General features: G+C 37.3%; 1 protein-coding gene across 3 annotated transcripts in view; it reads left to right on the top strand.

Annotated features, from left to right (window-relative positions):
- The window catches only part of STIL (STIL centriolar assembly protein), a 55,007-nt gene that overhangs the window by 23,721 nt on the left and 9,480 nt on the right, over positions 1-21,806 (top strand). The window contains exons 11-16 of one of the 3 annotated variants that reach the window (XM_057531408.1): positions 5,635-5,749; positions 6,893-7,861; positions 13,435-13,600; positions 14,836-15,067; positions 19,417-19,630; positions 21,231-21,481. In XM_057531408.1, coding sequence (XP_057387391.1) covers positions 5,635-5,749; positions 6,893-7,861; positions 13,435-13,600; positions 14,836-15,067; positions 19,417-19,630; positions 21,231-21,481 — 1,947 coding nt within the window. Of the gene's footprint in view, positions 1-3,081; positions 3,193-5,634; positions 5,750-6,892; positions 7,862-13,434; positions 13,601-14,835; positions 15,068-19,416; positions 19,631-21,230; positions 21,482-21,806 lie in introns of those variants that run through there. The other 2 variants (XM_007164497.2, XM_057531418.1) reach the window with 2 other exon arrangements.

The raw sequence follows: 21,806 nt of genomic DNA, 5'->3' as shown, positions 1-21,806 counted from the left end.
TATTACTTTTATTAGTTTTTTGGTGAGTAATTAAAGTAACTCCCTAATTATTTCTGAGGAAACTCTTTGTAAATCTTGTACCATAGGTATCCTTGCTTTAAATGCATTCCTTCATACTCAGAGGTTGGATGATAATTTTAATGAAGTGACAACTCTAATATGGTTCTCATTTGAGTTGATTTATTACATAGGGGAACAAAAGTATTTGTCGAGACATTATCTTGTTTAAGAAGAAGCATCCTGTTTTTGTTTAGTTTGCCTTCTGTTCTTCCCTTCTTTGTAGTATTAAACCTAGGCCTATCAGATAAACTACTATAAAAAATAACTACCTAAAAAAGAAAACTTTTAAAGCAAATGCACTTGGAGGATATTAAATAATGGTTGTGAATTTTTGGGTCCATATATACCTTTTATGGTAAAGTAGATATTCCCTTTGTATTAGGGTTCTCCACAGAAACAGAAGCGACAGAATATATATACATAGAGATTTGTTTTAAGGAATTGATTTGTGCAGTTGGGGAGGCTTGTCAGGGCCAAAATCTGCAGGGTAGGCTGGCAGCCTGAGAAAAGTTGCAGTTAGAGTCCAAAGGTGGTCTGCTGGCAGAATTCCCTCCTCTTGGGGAGGTCAGTCTTTGTTCTATTAAAGCATTCAGCTGATTGGATAAGACCCACCACATTATGGAGGATTACATGCTTTACTCAGAGTCTACTGATTTAAATGTTAATCTCATCTTAAAAACACCTTCACAGAAACATCTAGAATAATGTATGACCAAAAATCTGGCTACTGTGGCCTAGCCAAGTTGACACATAAAATTAACCCTTCATATCCCTATTCCAGCTTTCTCATTTATTTTACTATGTGCCAGATAATGTGCTAAGAGCTGGGGATATAGTGGTATTAAAAACAGATGCAGACACGATCCCTTTCCTCATGGAATTTATAGTTCAGTAATGGAGTGTTGAATTCTCTGTATTATTTGAGAGGTCCATTAATTTAAGTTAATATTTGCCAAGTATTTAATAACCTCATTTAAAAGTTACTTTGGAATGCTGGTTTATTCTTTGATTCTGTAGCTCAGAAACTATTGTTATTTTTAACTTGCACTTACAACTGATTTGTCCTTTTCTCAACTTTTTGATTATAACCTTAACCTATCTTTGGGCCTCTTTAATACTATCTGTTTAGTATCTTGCATGAGAAACAAGCAGGTATAAGGTTCATTATAGATTATTGCAATTATTGAGAAAATAGCTCGACTTTTTTTTGGCCACGCTGCCTGGCACGCGAGATCTTAATTCCCCAAACAGCGATTAGACCCATGCCCCCTGCATTGGGAGCACTGAGTCTTAACCACTGGACCACCAGCGAAGTCCCTAGCTTGACCTTTTTTTAATAGCATTCATTCATCTGTCCTTAACACTTGATTCTGTAGGTGGAAGTTAACTATGATACAGTTTTAAAATAAATGCCAGCTATGCCAACTATTTATGGAGGCTACATAACATAATAGTTGTGAGTTCAGGTTATGGTATAAGACATATATGTGTTCAAGTCTTGGTTGTAAACATCACTATCCCATCTGTAAAATGGGAATTATGACTATATCCGTATTGGTTTCTTATTGCTATTCTAACAAAGTACCACAAACTTAAGTGACTTCAAACAATACAAAGTTATTATCTTCTTGTTCTGGGGGTCAGGAGTCCAAAATGGATCTTTGGGGCTAAAATCAAAGTGATGGTAGGGCTGCGTTCCTTTTGGAAGCTTTAGTGGTGAATCCGTATTCCCTTTTCCAGCTTCTAGAGGCCACCTGCATTCCTTGTCTTACTCCATCTTCAAAGCTAGCAGCATAGCATCTTCAAATCTCTCTCTGACTTCTTCTGTCCTCCTCATATCTCCTTCTCTGCCTGACCATCTTGCCTCCATCTTATAAGGACGATTGTGATTACATTGAGCCTCCACATCTCAAGATACTTAATCACATCTGCAAACTCCCTTTTTTCTTTTACACTAACATATTCACAGGTTCTGGGGATTAGAAAGATGTCTGAGGTATACTCTATCTTTGGGCATTTTAAGTTATCCTTGAAACAGGTTAGATCAGCAGAAAACTATATTCTTATAGACTTGCAGGACCACCTTCATTGTCTTAAGGTTTAAGGTTTTATTCAAGATTTTATTGAATGTTTATGGAAGAAAAAGCCCAATTAAGGGGACACTTGCAGTTTCTTTAACATTGTTGAAAAACCGTGTCTATTTTCTTTTTTTTAATCAATTTATTTATTTACTTATTTATGTTTGGCTGCATTGGGTCTTTGTTGCTGCGCATGGGCTTTCTCTAGTTGCAGTGAGCGGGGGGTACTCTTCATTGCGATGGCTTCTGTTGTGGCCGAGCACGGGCTCTAGGCCCACGGGCTTCAGTAGTTGTAGCACGTGGACTCATTAGCTGTGGCTCTTGGACTCTAGTGTGCAGGCTTAGTAGTTGTGGCGCACGGGCTTAGTTGCTCCGCGGCATGTGGGATCTTCTGGGACCAGGGCTCGAACCCGTGTCCCCTGCATTGGCAGGCGGATTCTTAACCACTGCGCCACCAGGGAAGTCCGGCCGTGTCTCTTTTCAACTCTGACCAAAGTTTTGATAAGGATCAGTCATTTTTAGATTTTAATTTTAGTAAAATGTTTATCTCACCTAGATAACTGGTATTAAAATTATACAACATTAAGTTTTTTCTTTTTGTCTTGGGTGCTAAAAAAGCTCAGAAATGGATATTTTTTGTTTTTTGTGTTTTTTTGGCTGTGGCACGCAGCATGTGGGATCTTAGTTCCCTGACCAGGGATTGAACCTGCACCCCCTGTAGTGGAAGCACAGAGTCTTAACCACTGGACGGCCAGGGAAGTCCCTCAGAAATGGATTTTATTGCTCAGTGTGGGGAAATTTTATATGTGTGTATCTATGTGTATATTTGTATATGTTTATCATAAGTAAGTATGTAGCAAATATTAATTCCTTGCCACAAACTCAGGTGTACCAAAAATGTAACTCTTTTTGTTTTTATTCTTTTCTCTTTTTTTTGGTGCAGCATGTGGGATCTTAGTTCCCCAACCAGGGATCGAGCCCGATTCCCCTGCATTGGAAGTGCAGAGTTTTAACCACTCGACCGCCAGAGAAGTCCCTTACTTTTTTTTCTTTTTAAAAGTAATTGAGGGGCTTCCCTGGTGGCGCAGTGGTTGAGAATCCGCCTGCCAATGCAGGGGACACGGGTTCGAGCCCTGGTCTGGGAAGATCCCACATGCCGCGGAGCGGCTGGGCCCGTGAGCCACAATTGCTGAGCCTGCGCGTCTGGAGCCTGTGCTCCGCAACAAGAGAGGCCGCGATAGCGAGAGGCCCGCGCACCGCGATGAAGAGTGGCCCCCGCTTGCCACAACTGGAGAGAGCCCTCGCACAGAAACGAAAACCCAACACAGCCATAAATAAAATAAATTAAAAAAAAAAAAAATTTGAAAAAAAAAAAAAAAAAAAAGTAATTGAGGGAATTCCCTGGTGGTCCAGTGGTTAGGACAACGTGCGTTCACGGCCGGGGCCTGGGTTTGATCCCTGGTTGGGGAACTAAGATCCCACAAGCTGCGCGGTGCCACAGCCAAAAAAAAAAAGTAATTGAAGTTAATTTCTATTTTGAGCCCCTATTCATTTTGCTCAGTTATAGAAGCCAAATTTCAGTTAATTCAAGGTCTGTTTATCCTGTTTCTTCTGAGGTTATATGTAATTTAGAGGGGACTAATGCTCTGCCACTACTGGTGATGTGGGGTGACATGATTATCATCCATCCACACCACTCAGCCATCTGCTGAGGTGTTTTCTTTCTTTCTTTCTTTTTTTCTTTCTTTCTTTCTTTAGTTGCACCAGGTCTTAGTTGCAGCAGGCAGACTCCTTAGTTCTGGCTTGCGGGCTCTTTAGTTGCTGCTCGCTGGCTCCTTAGTTGAGGCATACATGTGGGATCTAGTTCCCTGACCAGGGATCGAACCCAGGCCCCCTGCATTGGGAGTGTGGAGTCTTACCACTGCGCCACCAGGGAAGTCCCTGAGGTGTTTTCATTTGCATCTGGTTTTTGGCAGTTGGTTTGTGCAGGATCCTGCTGCGAACTCCTTACCCTATTCAGGTCACTGGCTCTCTGAGTCATGTCCATGCTGCACTGAGGCATATGGAATATCATTCTGTATTCTCCATGTCCTTCTTGAGTGTGGGTGGAGAGCTTTGTGAGATTGTTTCATTGCAGCACCTTGGCACAGAAAGAACTCTGTGTTTGCCTCTACAGACTATTAGGGTTTGGGACTAAGGTCTATTCTGCTGTCAAATCTTCCATATCTACCTGGGGGTTTCTGTTGTTCTCCAGCTAAGGAGACAGGACCCTTTCTTAGGAATTCCGTTAATGTCTAAGCTCTCTTAGCTTCCTTCTGGCTTTTCTTTTGTCTTCCCTACCTCATCTTATTGAGATTTTATTTAGTTTAGGATGGAAAAAAACTGGATGCATATAGTCTTTCAAATTTTAGTCTTAAACTCTAATTTCAGCTTTTGAAACTCAGTACCAGCACTCAAAATTTTTCTGTGTTCTATTGGGACATGGCACCTGTGACACAATAACTTCAACTGACTAAATGGAAGGAGGTATTTCAATTAACGTCTCAGAGTATTTTACCATCACAGATATAAGTACATAGGAAAATGTAATTCCTTACTTGATTTTTCTTTCCAACATAATGAGTGTTTAATGCAGTATGTTTAATACAGTGAGAATACATCTCTCTTATCAGATGGTAAATTTTTGATGGCAAGCTCTGTATCTTATTAATTTCTATACTCCCCTAAGTGGTGAATCAGAAAATGCTCAGTAACTATTGCTTTATTATGACATTAAGAATAACTGGGTTATGGATGCAACTAGAGATTATCATACTAAGTGAAGTAAATCAGAAAGAGAAAGACAAATACCATATGATGCCACTTATATGTGGAATCTAAAATACGACACAAATGAACCTATCTGTGAAACAGAAACAGAATCAGGGACATAGAGAACTGACTTCTTGTTGCCAAGGGGGAGGGGGGTGGGAGAAGGTTGGGTTGGGAGTTTGGGATTATCAGTGCAAACTGGTATATATAGAATGGATAAACAAGATCCTACTGTATATAGCACAGGGAAATACGTTCAGTATCCTGTGATAAACTATAATGGAAAAGAATATGGAAAAGAATGTATGTGTGCGCACGTGTGCGTGTGTGTGTGTGTGTGTGTATGGATAACTGAGTCACTTTGATGTAGAGCAGTAATTAGCACAACATTGTAATTCATCTATGCTTCAATTAAAAATAAATTAAAAAAAAAAAAGAAAAACTGGGTTAAACTTGCCATGATCAGAAGAGGGTAGATTATTAAGCATCAATCTGACTGGCTCAGCTTTCCTGATCATCTGGCACTGACCTGAAAAAAATAAAATAATTTGTGGTTGTCAGATACGAAATTAAATGATCCAGATACTATTGTGGCTTATTAAAGGACTTTATTCAGCTTCAGAAAGAAAGAACAAATGAAAACTAAATTACTGAAGACTTACATTTTCTCCCCTCTGTTCTTTAGGTCTTCTCAAAAGTTACCTCCAGGGAAAATGCCAATAAGTGATCATGACTCTGGTGTTGAAGATGAAGATGTTTCTCCAAGACCAATTCCTAGTCCTCATCCAGTGAGTCAGAAGGTATCACTGATCTTAGAACTCACCTTTGTGATTAGAAACCTAAAAATCTCTTCGTGTTAAAGCACTCAATAATATTACCTAAAACTTCCTTAAGTTCATTCTAAGATATATATAGCTATCTATATGTATATGGCTTTGACTATATATAAAGATATGTATATATTCCTCACAGGTACATATAATTATTATATGTAATAATATATATGAATATATATATATATTGTAATAAGTACATATAATTATTATTCCCAGAGAAAACTGAGGAACAGATTGGTTAAGTTACCTGCCTAGGATTACATAACTATTAAGTAGTAAAGCTGGAATTCAGGAAGTTTGGGATTTGGTAAACCTCGTGATTTAGGAGGTTTAGTTTCAGAATCTGGTGCTTTTAACCCATTTAGACTCAACATTCTGTACATTAACCAGAGCTCAACATTGTTTCTTATTACCATATTCCGAGAAAACATTCTACTTCCTTTTAGAGATTGCTAATAACCTGTCATAATTTTTTATTGAGGCCAACTAGTGGGTTATTTTAGAATTGTTGTGTCTTAATTACTTATTAGAAGAAAAAGGAATGAGAAAGCCTTTTTTAAATTAATATTAAATTATAACCAAATTCACCACAGTGAGTATTTTGTTTATTCTTTTTGGCTCTCTTCCAACTCTTTTAGTTGGTATCAGTAAAAAGAATAGCAGTGAATAATTTCTCTTAGTAGAATATTCTGAATACTTATTGGAAGACCCTTATTTAAAATGCAGAAACATTATTCTTTACTAGATGTGTTGAAGCATCAGGTCTGATAATTTTTTTTGCAGGGAGGGTAAAAAAAGTCTGTTATAACGTAGTTTCCCATATTGTGTTCTGTGATCTAAGCAACATTAAGCAGTGTTCCAACGAAAGGAGTTTCATTGTTAAATAAGTTTGTGAGGGCAAGGACCTTATTTATTTTGTTCACAATTGCATTTCTAGTACTAGCACATAGATGCCCAGAAAATATTTGTTAACTGTCTAAATAAAGAATAAACACTTTTTAATAAATAATTGGATGTAATTTGGAAAATACTAATCAAAGGAAAATGAAGCATATATCATTATCTTAAAAAGTACTTTTTCCTCTTTCATTTCTTTCCCACTTACAGGTTTCTAAGATCCAGCCATCAGTTCCTGAACTTTCACTTGTATTGGATGGCAACTTCATAGAATCAAACCCTGTGCCTAACCCACTGGAAATGGTGAATAATGAAAACCCTCCTTTGTTGATTAACCATTCTGAACACTTTGAGCCATTGCAACCCCAGCTTTATGATGAGAAACACAGCCCAGAAGCTGAAGCTGGAGAGCCTTCCTTGAGAGGGCTACCAAATCAAGTAAACCAGGACACTGCTCTTTTGAGACACTGCAAAGTAAGACGGCCATCTACCTGTAAGAAAGGGAACCCCCATATCAGGAACAGTGTTAAACCGTCTTCTTTTAATGGACCATCTCCTGAGGCATCTGAAAAGCTTCAAACAGTTTCTGCTGGAAATGTACACAAAGAAGAGTATCCTGTAAGATCCTCCACATTTAATTCCAGGCAGTCTTCCCTTGCCCCACAGTCCCACCCACACAATTTTGTTTTTTCACCCCATAATTCAGGAAGACCTATGGAATTTCAGATACCTACTCCCCCCCCACCATCTTACTATTCCACAAATGTTTGCAGTTGTTTTCAGCATCATGGCCGTATTCAATATAGTCCAATAAATTCTTTGCAAGGAATGAATACAGTAGGATCCATTCAAGACCTCCAGTCTGAAGCCCTTCAGAAACATTCATTATTTCATCCAAGTGGATGTCCAGCTCAGTATCATAATGCATTCTGTTCCTCAAGTAGTCCTGTAGCCTTGAGACCTCAGGGAAACATGGGGGGTTGTTCTTCCCACAGCAATGTAGAACCATCGCCTGTGGCAAGACTACCTCCACACGTGGACTCATGTAACCCATGGCCTTGTGCAGTATGCGTGCACACACCCAAGACTGGGTCAGATAATGGAATGATGGGACTATCTCCAGATGCGTATAGGTTCGTCACAGAGCAAGACAGACAGCTGCGACTACTTCAGGCACAGGTTTGCTAGCTTTCTTCTGTTAAATTCTTGGTATTAATAGGGTTTTTAAAAAATAACTGGCAACTCTTCAGTAATTATAGTTTATGGAGTAGAATTGTAGAATGTCAGAACTAGAAGAGACCTTGAAACTGAATTCTAGTCCCTGTTGTTTTACAGGTAAGTAAAATGAGGATTAGAGAGAAAAAATAATTTACCCAATGACACATTGCTAGTTAGGAGTAGAACTAGGCCTAGAAAGCAAGTCCTCTCTTCTCTGTCTTGTGCATATCCTAACCTACAACATAATTGTATTTTTCTTTCACTTTTTGCCTCTAATGAGAAGTCTGTATAATTTACTAAACTTTATATACAACTAAATATAAAGCCTGCACAATAGGTTCTGATACTCTCTAGTTTGTCAACCCTATAGTGTGTAAACTAACCTTTAGCCAGTGTACCTTTACAGAATACATGTAGTGCCTCCTCTGTGTATCTATACTAGACTTGTTCTACTCATTTTATTCTGAAATGCTTCCTTTCTTCAGGCCTTTATGACAGAGTTCTTAGTCTTTTAATTATATCCTTGCACAGTTTAGTCTTTATTGTATTGTGTCTTTTTCTTTCTTTGCTAACTGACACCCTTCTTCCACATACCTACCACAAACCCCCCACTCCTTCCTTTCCCCCTAGTACCAATGGAAACAACCTGAAATAGATTCTCTCATAGTTTTTTCCATGACCCTATAACTATACAAATATATGTAAAATGGACATATATACATGTGTGATTTTTTTTAAAAAAATCTTTTATAAAATTGGGGTCATAGTGTTCACATTTTGCAAAAACAAGACAGTGACATTTTTCAAATTCTGCTTTAAAATGCTTTAGATAAGACACCCAAGAAAAATTCAGCTTTGCTGTTTATTTAAACCCAGGTATATCCTCTGAAATTGTAAAATGTAACTTGGATTTTAACAAATGATTATAAACATTTGGCAGAATTTTTAATGTGGCTAAATATTTCACATTGAAAAGAAATTTTTCTTTCTTTCTTTCTGGTCTTGTTTGTTTTTTTTTTTTTAATTTATTTTTGGCTGTGTTGGGTCTTCGTTGCTGTGCGCTGGCTCTCTCTAGTTGAGGCGAGCAGGGACCACTCCTCGTTGTGGTGCGTGGGCTTCTCATTGTGGTGGCTTCTCTCGTTGCAGAGCACGTGCTCTAGGCGCGTGGGCTTCAATAGTTGTGGCACGTGGGCTCAGTAGTTGTGGCTCACAGGCTCTAGAGCACAGGCTCAGTAGTTGTGGCACATGGGCTTAGTTGCTCTGTGGCATGTGGGATCTTCCCGGACCAGGGCTCGAACCCGTGTCCCCTGCATTGGCAGGCGGATTCTTAACCACTGCGCCACCAGGGAAGCCCTTTGGTCTTGTTTTTTAAAAAAAGATATAGCGGCTAAAAAGGTCTTCTAAGCTTTTAGAAATCTTAGTACTTGGGATTTATATACTTAAAATGTAAATTACAGACTACTGGCTCTGGTGTAGATTATGAGTCATTATACTTGGAGAACACAAAAGATGATGTAGAAAATGCTTCTATGATAAATTCACATAGTATTTTGCTAATGTATTTTTAAAAACTTTTTTAAGGTAACATATTATTTAAATTTTTTTTAACTTTTTTTTTTAAGCTGTTTTTGATGTGGACAATTTTTAAAGTCTTTATTGAATTTGTTACAGTATTGCTTCTGTTTTATGTTTTGGTTTTTTGGCCACGAGGCATGTGGGATCTTAGCTCCCCGACCAGGGATTGAACCAGGCATGTGGGATCTTAGCTCCCCGACCAGGGATCGAACCTGCACCCCCTGCATTGGAAGGCAAAGTCTTAACCACTGGACTGCCAGGGAAGTCCCTATTTAAATTTTTTAAGAGTATCATAACATTTTCTATATACGTTTCTATAGAACTATCTTATTCTGCATAGGATTCCCTTGTTATGTACAAGAAATCGTCTAATTGGTCTCTTATCAATTATTTCAGCAGTTTGAAGTTTCTGCTTTTGCAAACAGTGCAGCAGTGAACACCCTTATACTTGTATCTTCCTGTATATATGCATGTACCACTGTGGCATAGATCTCTAGAAGTAAAATTTTGAAGTCAAAGAGAACACACATTTAAATGTTAGAAGATACCCGAACTTTCTCCTCTTCTAATATTCAAAGTCTTATTTTGGTGTAGTGGTTAAGAGAGCGGGCTCCTTGGGTTCTCATCCAATTTTGGTGTGACATAAGTTATACAATCTTGGGCAAGTTACTTTATGTGTCTGACTTAAGTTTTCTCATCCACAAAAGAGGAATATACATAAGTGTATGGAGTTCTAAGGACTGAATGAGTTACTAGGTAGGGTCCAAGAATAGTGCCTGGCATATAGTGCTCAGTAAATGTTAACTATTACTATTATTTTCATTATTGTTATTATCTCAGTTAATGACATCACTTCTCATCCTGCTGCTCAGGCCAAAATCCTATGCATAAAAACCCAGGCTTTTACTTTTCTAGCTGTATCGTGAACTGAACTATTCTTTACCATCTTTCCTGCTACCACCCTAATTCAAACCATCATTTTCTCTTCTCCGTACATGCTGCTTCCAGTACTGTTCCCTCATGTTTTCCTGCAGTTGGAAACATGAGAGCCATCATTTTAAAGCCCAAGTCAGATCATAGGGATCCTGCTTAAAACACAATGGTTTTCCACTGCAATTAAAATAAAATCAAAATTTCTTACCTTGACCCTCAAAACCCTTTGGGTTCAGCTTCTGTCTCCCTCTCCTCGCTCATCTCTTGCCACTGTCTTTCATGTTGACTACACTTCAGCTGCAGTGGTATGCTTTTTGTTCTTCAAAAACACAAGCATCTTTCCACTTTATGTGCTTAAGCTTCTAGTCCCCTTTGCCTGAGACATTCTTCTAATTCTACTAATGGCTAGCTCTTTCTCTTCGTTCAGTCAGGCCTTAATTACATGTTTTAGTTTTTTGTCTCCAGGGAGCTCTAGGCAGGGAGCTTACAAGATTCATCACTGTATTCTTTAGCACCTTGAATAGTACTTCACTTAAAACAGTTGTTTAATACATATTTTGTAACTTGAATGAGTGAAAAAGGCCACCAGAAAGGCTATACCAATTTAATACTTCAAAAGTTTTCCCACGTCTCCAATACTGGAATATCTACTCTTAAATTATTATCAGTCTTTATTAATAGAAACTGTTTTGATTTGCATTGTATTATTATAAGTGAGTGATCATTTTATTGTTTATTGGCCATTTGTATTTTCTTTCTATAAAGTCTCTGTGTTATTTACCCATTTTTCTATTAAGTCCTTTTCTAATCAATTTATAAGAGCTTATTGTATATTAAGGAAATTGGTTCTTTATCATCTGTATGTGGTATTTCTTACAGTTTGCCTTAAGTGTTTTGTGTTTTAATCATTTGTACAGAATATTCCAGCTTAGACATAATTAGATTTATCAGTCATTTTCATTTTGGGTTTTGTATTATGTTTAGAAGAGCCTCTTCCCTTTAAGATCATAAAAAATTTAGTCTTCATTACCACCACGCCCCCAGGATTATATTTGTTGCTTTATTTTGGTATATGAGATAAAAGATTTTTTTATTTTTAATCCTTAGATGACTGACTCCATATATTTACTGAATAATATATCTTTTTGTTAATGATTTAGAAATGCATTTTTTATTGTATAATGAAAGTATCATGTGTTTGTATCTGTTTCTGTACTGTGTTCCCCATTGATCTGCCTGTCTATTCCAGCACTACTACCATTCAGTTTAATCTGTATAGCTTTATAATAAATCTCTTATCGAGTACTTCCTAGGCAGTCTCTCTAAACTTCACTTTTCTCAACTGTAAATTGGGAGCAGTGATTGGTATTATACGTAGATTTGATGGTTAAATGAATTTATATGTGTATGTATATATATTCACACACACACCTGTCTGTCTAGATAAAGTGCTTACTGTAGGATGAGGCTATAGTAAACACTCAACAAATTACAATGATTTTGTTTATCTCTTAGTCCTCACAACTACCTTAATTTTAGGTAATGTTGAAGCTCATAGTAGCTAAATAGCTTTTCCAAAAGGTAGCAGAGTAGGATTTAAACTTACGTCCTCATGACACTAAAGCCCATGCTCCAAACCACTATAAGTACATATGCCACTTTGTATTATTAATGCAGGTCGTATTTCTACTGATCTCAACAATTATTGGTAATACTTATTTTCCTATATTAATAAAGTTAATCTGCTAAAGTTAATGAGTTGAACACAACAGTATAACTTATAGGGAAATAGAAAATTACAGTGTTTAAAAAGGGAGGCTTTTCCACTCCTAGGTGTATATCCAGGAGAAATGAAAAAATATGTTCACACAAAAACTTGTATACACATGTTCATAGCAACATTATTTTTAATAGCCAAAGATGAAATAATCCAAAGTCCATCAACTGATGAATAGATGAACACAATGTGACATTATCTATACAATGGAATATTTTAGTCATCAAAAGGAATGAAGTACTGATAGGTACTGTAGCACAGATGAACTTTGAAAACGTTATGCTAAGTGAAAGAAGCGAGATATAAGGCCACATATTGTTTGGTTTCATTTATATCAAATGTCCAGAATAGGCAAATCTACACAGACAGAAAGTAGATTAGTTGCTGCCAAAGGCTAGGTTCTGGGGCCATGGAGAGTGACAGCTAGTGGGTACAGAGATTTTTCGGGGGTTGATGAAAATATTGTAGAGTTAGATGGTGGTGATGGATGCAGACTTTGTGAATATCCTAAAAACCATGGAATTGTATACTTTAAAGGGATAAGTTTTATGGTATGTGAACTACATCTCAATTTTGAAAGGAGGAGGGGAAGCTTTTGATGTTTGAACTTCAGCTTTGCTACTTGTTAGTTATGTGACCTGGGCAAGTAACTTTATTTTTAGTGCCTCAAGTTTTTTTCTCTGTAAAGTGTGCTTAATAGTAGTACATTCTTCATGGGGTCATTGTAAAAATCATACATAAGAGCTCTTATTATAGTGTCTTGTAAACAGGAAGCACTCAGTGTTAGAGACTGTTATTAATATTTCCAGTTTCAGCATGACCAAATGCGGGCAATTCTGGTTAACTTTTATAAGATGAATCTTGTGTAAAAAATTGTTCAAATTTGGTATATGGAGTTAGAGTATGCCTCCTATCTTACTTTTGGTTTGTAAGTGAAATAGGAATAAAATGTTTGTTTGAAGTGTTAACATTAAGGCTTTTCTACGAGAGTGTCAATTTATGAATGCTAATCTAAACACCTTTATGTTTTTACTTTTAAATTTATAGGTAGCCCACTTAAGTGCTTAATAACTAATGAATGATTTTCGACATTGAGTAAGTTTTTGTATAATCTAGTTGAAATGTGAGAAAATATAGTTAAAAGTCAGTTATTTATAACGGGGGCACTTTGTAATTCATTTTTAAACTCTTATGCCAATTTGGTTGATTACTTCACTGTCAGTGTAAAGTATGTTTTTAATTGATACAGATTCAGCGTTTGTTGGAAGCACAGTCTCTGCAACCCTGTTCCCCTAAGACAACCACTGTTGAAGACACAGTGCAAGCTGCCAGACAAATGGAGTTGGTTTCCATGGAAGCACAGTCTCCCCCTGCTTTGCACATGAGAAAAAGTGTAAGCATTGCTGTGAGCACAGGTAATTTCATTTTTTTAATTTGTACATGGTACACATAATATCAAAACCAAGGTGATGAGAGTATAACTTAAGTCTTTGTGTAATTTTACTCTTTCTGAAAACCATACCTGAAAACAGATTGGAAACCATATAACATAATATATTGTTTGTTCTTGCTGCTTTCTCAAGATGAACCCCCAGTTCTAATGAGAGAAGTCATCTGTGGTTTGAGGGATCAGGGAAGGTTTCATCTATGCAGTGTTATTGATTCTGGGCTTTGAAGGGAATGTAGAATCTTAGTTGGTGGAATTGAGAGATGGCAGAACAGATGGTAGAGAAAATAGGGCTCAGTGGGAAAACACAGGGTTCTGAGTTGTCTAGTACTCTACACATTACTGTGTCATGGAGAGCCTTTACTGCATATTTCACAAAGCCATGTCTACTTCATTTGGTAAGCAAAATAGAAGACCTTTTTTTTTAATTTTATTTTTTATTTATTTATTTTTGGCTGTGTTGGGTCTTTGTTGCAGCACGCGGGCTTTCTCTAGCTTCGGCGAGCGGGGGCTACTCTTCATTGTTGTGTGCAGGCTTCTCATTGTGGTGGCTTCTCTTGTTGTGGAGCACGGGCTCTAGGCATGCGGGCTTCAGTAGTTGTGGCTCACAGGCTCTAGAGCGCGGGCTCAGTAGTTGTGGCGCACAGTCTTAGTTGCTCCGCGGCATGTGGGATCTTCCCAGACCAGGGCTTAAACCCGTGTCCCCTACATTGGCAGGTGGATTCTTAACCACTGCGCCACCAGGAAAGTCCCGATATTTGATTTTTAAATACTTGCCTGATATTATGTATGTCTGATACATCTCTAATATAGTATCATAAATATTGTATTTAAGAATCAAAATCAGAGAGCCTAGGGATTTGCATTTTATATATTTTCTCCTGTTTTTCAGAACAGTTTTCAAAACACATATACACCCCAAATCATATTCAGAACCTTGATAGGTAAAACACATCATTTGAGAGCCACACCTCTTGAAGAGGTAGGGCCCAGAATGTCCTCTTTCCCTTTGTACCCCAGTTTTCTCTCTTTTCACCTTTCACTTACCTCTTCATGGCATTTCTGAGAAAATATAATCTGAAAACAGTTCTGGGTAATTGTGTTAAACTAATATAGCTAGTGTTACTTAACAAAGGTTTGTCAGAGAATTATTTTTATAAGTGAATGTTTGTTTCAGTATCTGTTAAATCATCTAACATCTAGGTGCCAGCTTGTTTTGGAATGCGGCAGGTGATGATCAAGAGCCTGAATCTCAGCTGAGACAAGATGATACCAAGATTTCCAGTGAGGACATGAATTTTTCTGTTGATATTAATAATGAAGTCACAAGTACTCCTGGTAGTGCATCTTCATTAAAAGCTGTTGATATTCCCAGTTTTGAAGAGAGCAACATTGCTGTGGAAGAAGAATTTAATCAGCAACTTTCTATATCCAAGTAAGATCTCTTTGATTCAGTATTCATCTTACCTCTTTTTTTCTTTTTAAATTCTAATATTCTTCTGGTATTCTAACTCAGAAACTGTTTTCTAAAAGTATTTTCATTGGTGTCTTTCCTAATGTGATTCCTATGTAACAGACAGTTCTTTTCTTTTTTTTTTGAATTTTCTTTTTTGGCCACATTGCGTGGCATGCGGGATCTTAGTTCCCTGACCAGGGATTGAACCTGTGCCCCCTGCAGTGGAATCGAGGAGTCCTAACCACTGGACCATCAGGGAATTCCCTGTAACATAATTCTGAGCCTACTAGAACCATTCCCAGATGTCAGTCATTGGATGTGTAAAACAGTCTGGCTGAATCAGAACATTTGAAGAAAATTTCAAAAATATGTATGCTCAGGCCTCACTGTAGAGATTCTAATAACACTTGATCCCAGTTGGAACTGGGGTCCTGAATTTTGTAAATTTTTAAAGATTTACCATATTGCAATTATATATGTATAACTAAGTCTTTATTTCTGAGAGATACAACCTGTTACCTGAGATATACTTCAGAATAAGCTGGTGGGGATGAAATGGCTAGGGGTATAGTTGAAGTAAGATAGAGTAGGTAATTTTAAAAAGTGATGGTACATAGTGATTTGTTAAACTATTCTCTCTTGTGTCTGAAATTTTTCATTTTGAAATTTTCATTAAAAAAAAATAAGGATTGTGAAGTAATTTAGATCCTTAGCAAATTTGGAAATAAATTCAACAAATATTCTTTGAGTTTCTGGTATGTGCTGCCACAGAACTAGGCCCTAGAGATTGAGCAGTAGGTCAGGCAAAGCTCCTGACATCATGGAATTTCCATGAGTTGTAGAGACAAGCAGTAACCACATCAGCAGGAAATCATATAATTTCATATAATGACAACTGCCTGAAGAAAATAAAGCAGGGTGACCAAGTGGAGTGTAACTGGGATACTGGCATGGGAGTGAGGGGCATTATTAGGTAGGGTGGTGAAAGAAGCCTTCCCTCAGGGGGTAACATTTGAGCAGTGGCTTGAATGATAAGAAGCCAGCCATGACAATACCTGGCGAAGAGTGTTCCAGGTGGAGGAAATGGCAAGTATAGACCCTGAGGTGTGCCTGAGCTTGAGAGTTTCAGAAACAAGCAGGAAAGCCATTGTGGCTGAACTTAGTGACTGAGAGAGCACAGGAAATATGGTCAGAGATATAGGCAGGAACCAAATTATGTAGGGCTTTGTAGGTTGTAGAAAGGAGTTCTGAATTTATTTTGTGTTCATTAGAACCAGGGAGGATTTTAAATGATGGAGTGGTATGATCTGATTTTCATTTTTTAAAGGCCATTCTAGCTGTTTTGTGGCAAGTGAACTGATGAGGGTTAAGAGTGGAAGTAGGGAGACTGGTTAATAGACTAAAGACCAAGTGAGGTGAAGGTGCCTTGGAATTGACTGTGGTGGAAGGGATCAGGTGTAGAATAAATGTTAAAGGTAGAGGAATAATGTAGGCTAAAACGCTACAGGGTAATATCACATGAAACAGTTTTAAAAGAGGTGAATTCATTGGTGGGGGTGGCATGTGGCAGGCAGTTGATTACTTTTTAAAATTATTAGCCTTTTGATAATATTTGACATTTTAAATTATTCTGATTACAATAATGATTAAAACAATAAATACACCCCTCCAGAAAACTAGAAATGTTTATCTTCTTTGCTCAGTAGAGTATATGTCTTAACCTTACAATTCAATTAAGTACTCATAGTATGTACCACAAGTGTATTAAAAAGATCTGTATATGTGTCTCCCCGACTAGACTGAATTCCTACAGGATAGGGATCCTACTCATTTCTGTATCTTTAGGACTTGACCCAGTGTCTGTTTCCCCATGTTAGCTCCTTCATAAACGTTCAGTGATAGGAAGAGCAATTTGGGGTGAGCCCCAAAATAAGTCCACATTTTATTTGGAATAATTATAGAAACTGAGAACAAAGAGGCATGAACTGTGGTTATCCTTGTTTATTCTCCCTAACTTCTGTAAACTGTAGACTATCAGGAATTAGGAGGTTTTACCCCTGAAATAGTTTTAAGTCAGAACTTTAAAAAATCTCCAATCCAGGGACTTCCCTGACGGTCCACTTGTTAATAAGAGTTTGCCTTCCAATATAGGGAGTGTGGGTTTGATCCCTGGTTGGGGAGCTAAGATCCCACATGCCTTGTGGACAAAAAAACAAAACATAAAACAGAAGCAATGTTGTAACAAATTCAACAAAGACTTTAAAAATGATCCACATCAAAAAAAAAAAATCTCCAAGCCATTGTGGTTTTTAACTTCAGAAACAGATCTGAGTTCATTGATAGAATGCAGTTAATTGCTTTTTCAGGGCAATTAACTAACTCTGTTGATTCCAACATATAACAGATGTAAATCTGATCTTTGTTCAGCATAATATATGACTTGGATTAATAGTATCTCCAGTGTTGTATATGGTGGTTTTGGTGCTTCTTTAGGAGATTCTTCCCAAACATCTGGTCTGATTCATGCTGTGGTTCCCAGTGCTAAGTATTCATACATGGCACCTGTCCACCTGGGTTCCCTGCCCCCTTTGGGTGTCTTGCTGAATCAGTCTAATGTTAAAACAGTTTGTGAAAGATAAATTTTTTGGCTTGCAGCATATATGGTAATTGGTTGCTTCTTCCCAGGGAAGAGTGGTAGATGATATTTCTTTTGACACAAGCTTGCTTTTTTTTTTTAAGAAGTCGTGCTTTGGACATACCTACTAATACTTGCCATATTAGAATCATCTTTAAACAATTTTTTAAATTTGAAATCTTTAATGTTTTGGTTCTTTTCTTCTTTTTTAGCTTTTATTTTTGTTTGGTAGGTTAGACACCAAGACACGTATTTTTAAATTCTGGAAAATGCAATATAGTAGAGTGATTAAGAGCATGGTGCCAAACTGCCTGGATTTGAATCACAGCAGTGTGACCATGGGCAGGTCTCATAATGTCTGGATGACTCTGTTTCCCTGTCTATAAATGGAGACAGTGAAAGTAGTACCTATCTCAGCATTGTTGTAAAGACTAGATGAGTTAATGTATTTAAGGCACATAGAATAGTACCAGAATTAGTACCTAATTATTGTCATCATTTAGCTAAAGGTAGAATAAGGCAAACTCAGTAACTGACATGGACTCTCCTTAAAAATAAAGTACTTTTGCAAATGTTTGCGTGATAAAAATCCTGCTCAGTACAAGTACTTTCCCAAAAAGCCATAAAATCTCTACAGGCTGGATTTCTGCTTCTACATTTGAGTTTTGGTATTTTCACTACAGTGAAATTAGTTAACATGGTTGAAGATAAAAGTTCAATGCGATATTTAGGAAGCAAGGGGATAGCAGCAGGAGATGAAGAGAACTAGCAATTACAGACCACCCACTATGTTTATCTGGTACTATGCTAGGTACTTTGTATCTCCTTTAATCCTGTCTCATGTTTTTCAACCCAGGGAGGTGGATATCATTTTTCCCATTTGATGAATGAGGAAACTGAGGCGCAGAGAGATTAAGAAATTTGCCCCAGACACGATGAACAAACTGTATTATAAATGAGAATATATGTGACCTAAGAGATAAAAGGAAGTGCTAATGGGAGTTGAAAGAAGCAAGAGGACATACCCAGTTAAGGTTTTAGAACATCATAGAGGAAGCAAAGTTTTAAAATGTCCCTCGAACAGTAGATAGGATTTTGATGAGAGTGTGCCAATTTAAAGGCATTAGAACAGTAAGTCTTGGCTCCATGGCACTTGAAAATACAGGTAAATTTGGGCCCTTCACCAATTCAGACTCTCTGAAGGGAGAAGTCCAAACAGTTGTATTTTTTAAAACTTTACAAGTGATATTGATGTGTAGCCAAGATTGAGAACTGTTCTGTTGTAGACAAAATATATGGGCAGAATTCAGAGTTCTGTTAGTAATCCAGTTTGTTCAGAATATAAAATAAAACAGGAGGCATTGAAAGAGATTGGCTGAAAAGCCAAGTTGACTACCAAATTTCAGAGAGCTTTGATTGACAGTATAAGGAATTGTGTTTGTTTTAATAAAACTTTTAAGGTTTTTGCTTGTTTTTTTGTTGTTGTTGTAAAACAAAATAACATAGAATTTACCATCTTAACCATTTATATACAGCCTATCAAGATGAAATGCTTATCTAGTATCACTAGGAGCTGACGGTACAAACCAGAATGCTGCCGAGTCTTACCCCGTTCTCCCAAAGTTACTGCACTTCAAATATACTTTAAAGATACCTTGATAACTAACACTTACTTTATATATGTCCTTTCAAGCAGCTCTTCTCCACTTGTGGGAAAAGAACCTGATGTGCCTGTATTCTTTCCAAATCCTCTGCTGGCAGAGAGTGTAAGCATGTGCTTCCAAAGTGGACCAACAGAGGGTGCCACTAATAGCTCTGTAACATCAGGGGAACCCAAAACTGAGCAAGTAATGCAACCCTTGCCTCATCAACCATCAGATAACCAGAAACTATTCCAGGATGTGTTGGTAAGAAAATGTAAAGCATTTCGTCTTTTGTGAGATGGTTATTTAGTCTAGGGTATGCTAGTTAAGCCTTTCCTATCCTTAAACTGATTGGGACCTTGATATAAAAAGATTTTCCCCAAATTAATGATATATCACTTATTTCTTTTAGCTTTTCATAAATTATGATAACCTAAATTCAATAACTCATTGTAAGCATGCCAGTCACCAGATACTTAGATAGCCAGGAAAAAAATGTCTTACTTTAAAAATATGTTGACATTATGCCAAATTCAAACTAAAGTTAGTACCAGAAAAATAAGCGAGAGTTTGCAGGAAGCTTGAAAATTGGAAAGTAGTAGAATATTTATGATAATACTTACTGACTTTAGTTCACATAAGCAGATTTTTATTGAATACTTAGCTTAGTCTAAGAAAATGAACTAAGTGGATAATATACAGATGAATATGACCGTCTCTGCCTTTGAAAACCTGGGGGAAATAGCCCATGGATACCAGTAATAAATAACTATAGGACAGGCTGAGAAGTGCTGTAAGCAAAGGCAGCACACAATAAAAAGGGGTAATTCTGGTTGGAGGACATAGTCATCTTGGAAAAGCTAGAATGTAAACTGGGACTTGAAGTTCGAATGACCGTGGCTGTCACTTACCAATTGTAGACTTTGGAACATTTGATTTCTCCATTTATAATTGAAGGCTAATTAAACATACTTCATAGGGCCCTAAGTATTCATGAGTTAACACATATTTGTTATTTGCCTGCTAGGTCCTAGACTGGTGCTAGCAGCCGTGTGCTCAAGGGAATGAAATATGATTTAAGGTCAGGAAGGCAGAGATAGGATCACAGGTCATTCTCATTCAAAGCGAGAAAAGAGAGGAGTCAAATTCTCAAAGTAACATAAAGATCAAACTTATAACTCTGAAACATTATCATTTTTCAAATGAAGGCATGATTTTAAACTTTTGTTTATAAAGAATTTACTATAGGGCTTCCCTGGTGGCGCAGTGGTTGAGAATCCGCCTGCCAGTGCAGGGGACACGGGTTCGAGCCCTGGTCTGGGAAGATCCCACATGCCGCGGAGCAACTACGCCCGTGAGCCACAATTACTGAGCCTGCGCGTCTGGAGCCTGTGCTCCGCAACAAGAGAGGCCGCAACAGTGAAAGGCCCGCGCATCGCGATGAAGAGTGGCCCCCACTTGCCACAACTAGAGAAAGCCCTCGCACAGAAACGAAGACCCAACACAGCCAAAAATAAATAAATAAATAAATAAATTAAAAAAAAAAAAAAGAATTTACTATAAATCCTTAAAAACACTTGAAATATTACTCAAATGATTTTAAATCTTTTGGTTTTAAAATGAACAAGTTCTGAACAAACATTCTAAGTTTTCTCTAGGATCTGATGAAATCATTCATTCATTAGGATGGACTTCTTTTATAAAAACTCCATAAAACTTGGCAAATGTATTTGATATTTTGTAGAATTTAGCAAGATAATATTTTGCTCTTCTCTGGCATTACTTACCACTATTATTTGCATTTTTGTTTCCTAAGACTGTTAATAGTGATTTTTCAAATATGTCCTTTTTCTTTTTTCATCAGGGTCAAGGGAACCACCTATTGAATAACTCCCACAAGGAAACTGAGCAGCCATCTACCAAAGCAGTAATTATCAGTCACGAATGCACCAGAATGCAGAATGTTTACCATACTAAAAAAAAAAAACATGATTCAGGACCGGTGGACAAAGATTGTGTTCTTAATGCAACCCTTAAGCAACTAAGAAGCCTTGGAGTAAAAATTGATTCTCCTACTAAAGTGAAGAAAAATGTACATAAAGTGGATCATGCCAGGTAAGTTTAAAATTTGTTTTAAAAGATAAAGAAAAATTTAAATGTATTGCAGCTGTCTCATGAAAAAAGGTATAAGCTTGCCACTCAATTCTATTGGCTTATCCTTTTTTCAGGGTCTACTATATAATGAATATAAGAGATCGTTTCTACCCTTTAGATTTTTCTAGTAGAGGAGAAGGTTATAGACCTAAGTAATTTGAGGGTTATTGGGGAATATCTCCTGGGTAAAGATGCCAACAAAATGCTCTGGGAGTCTTACAGAAAGAGAAATGAGCTTTTGCTCATTTTTGGTGTCTGGAAAAGTTTTCCTGGAGGTGATGAGGTC

The sequence above is a fragment of the Balaenoptera acutorostrata genome, chromosome 1 (genome assembly GCF_949987535.1).
Source record: "Balaenoptera acutorostrata chromosome 1, mBalAcu1.1, whole genome shotgun sequence".
Taxonomy (NCBI): domain Eukaryota; kingdom Metazoa; phylum Chordata; class Mammalia; order Artiodactyla; family Balaenopteridae; genus Balaenoptera; species Balaenoptera acutorostrata.
The sequence above is the reverse complement of the archived record's forward strand: the minus strand, read 5'-3'. Positions and strand labels throughout refer to the sequence as shown.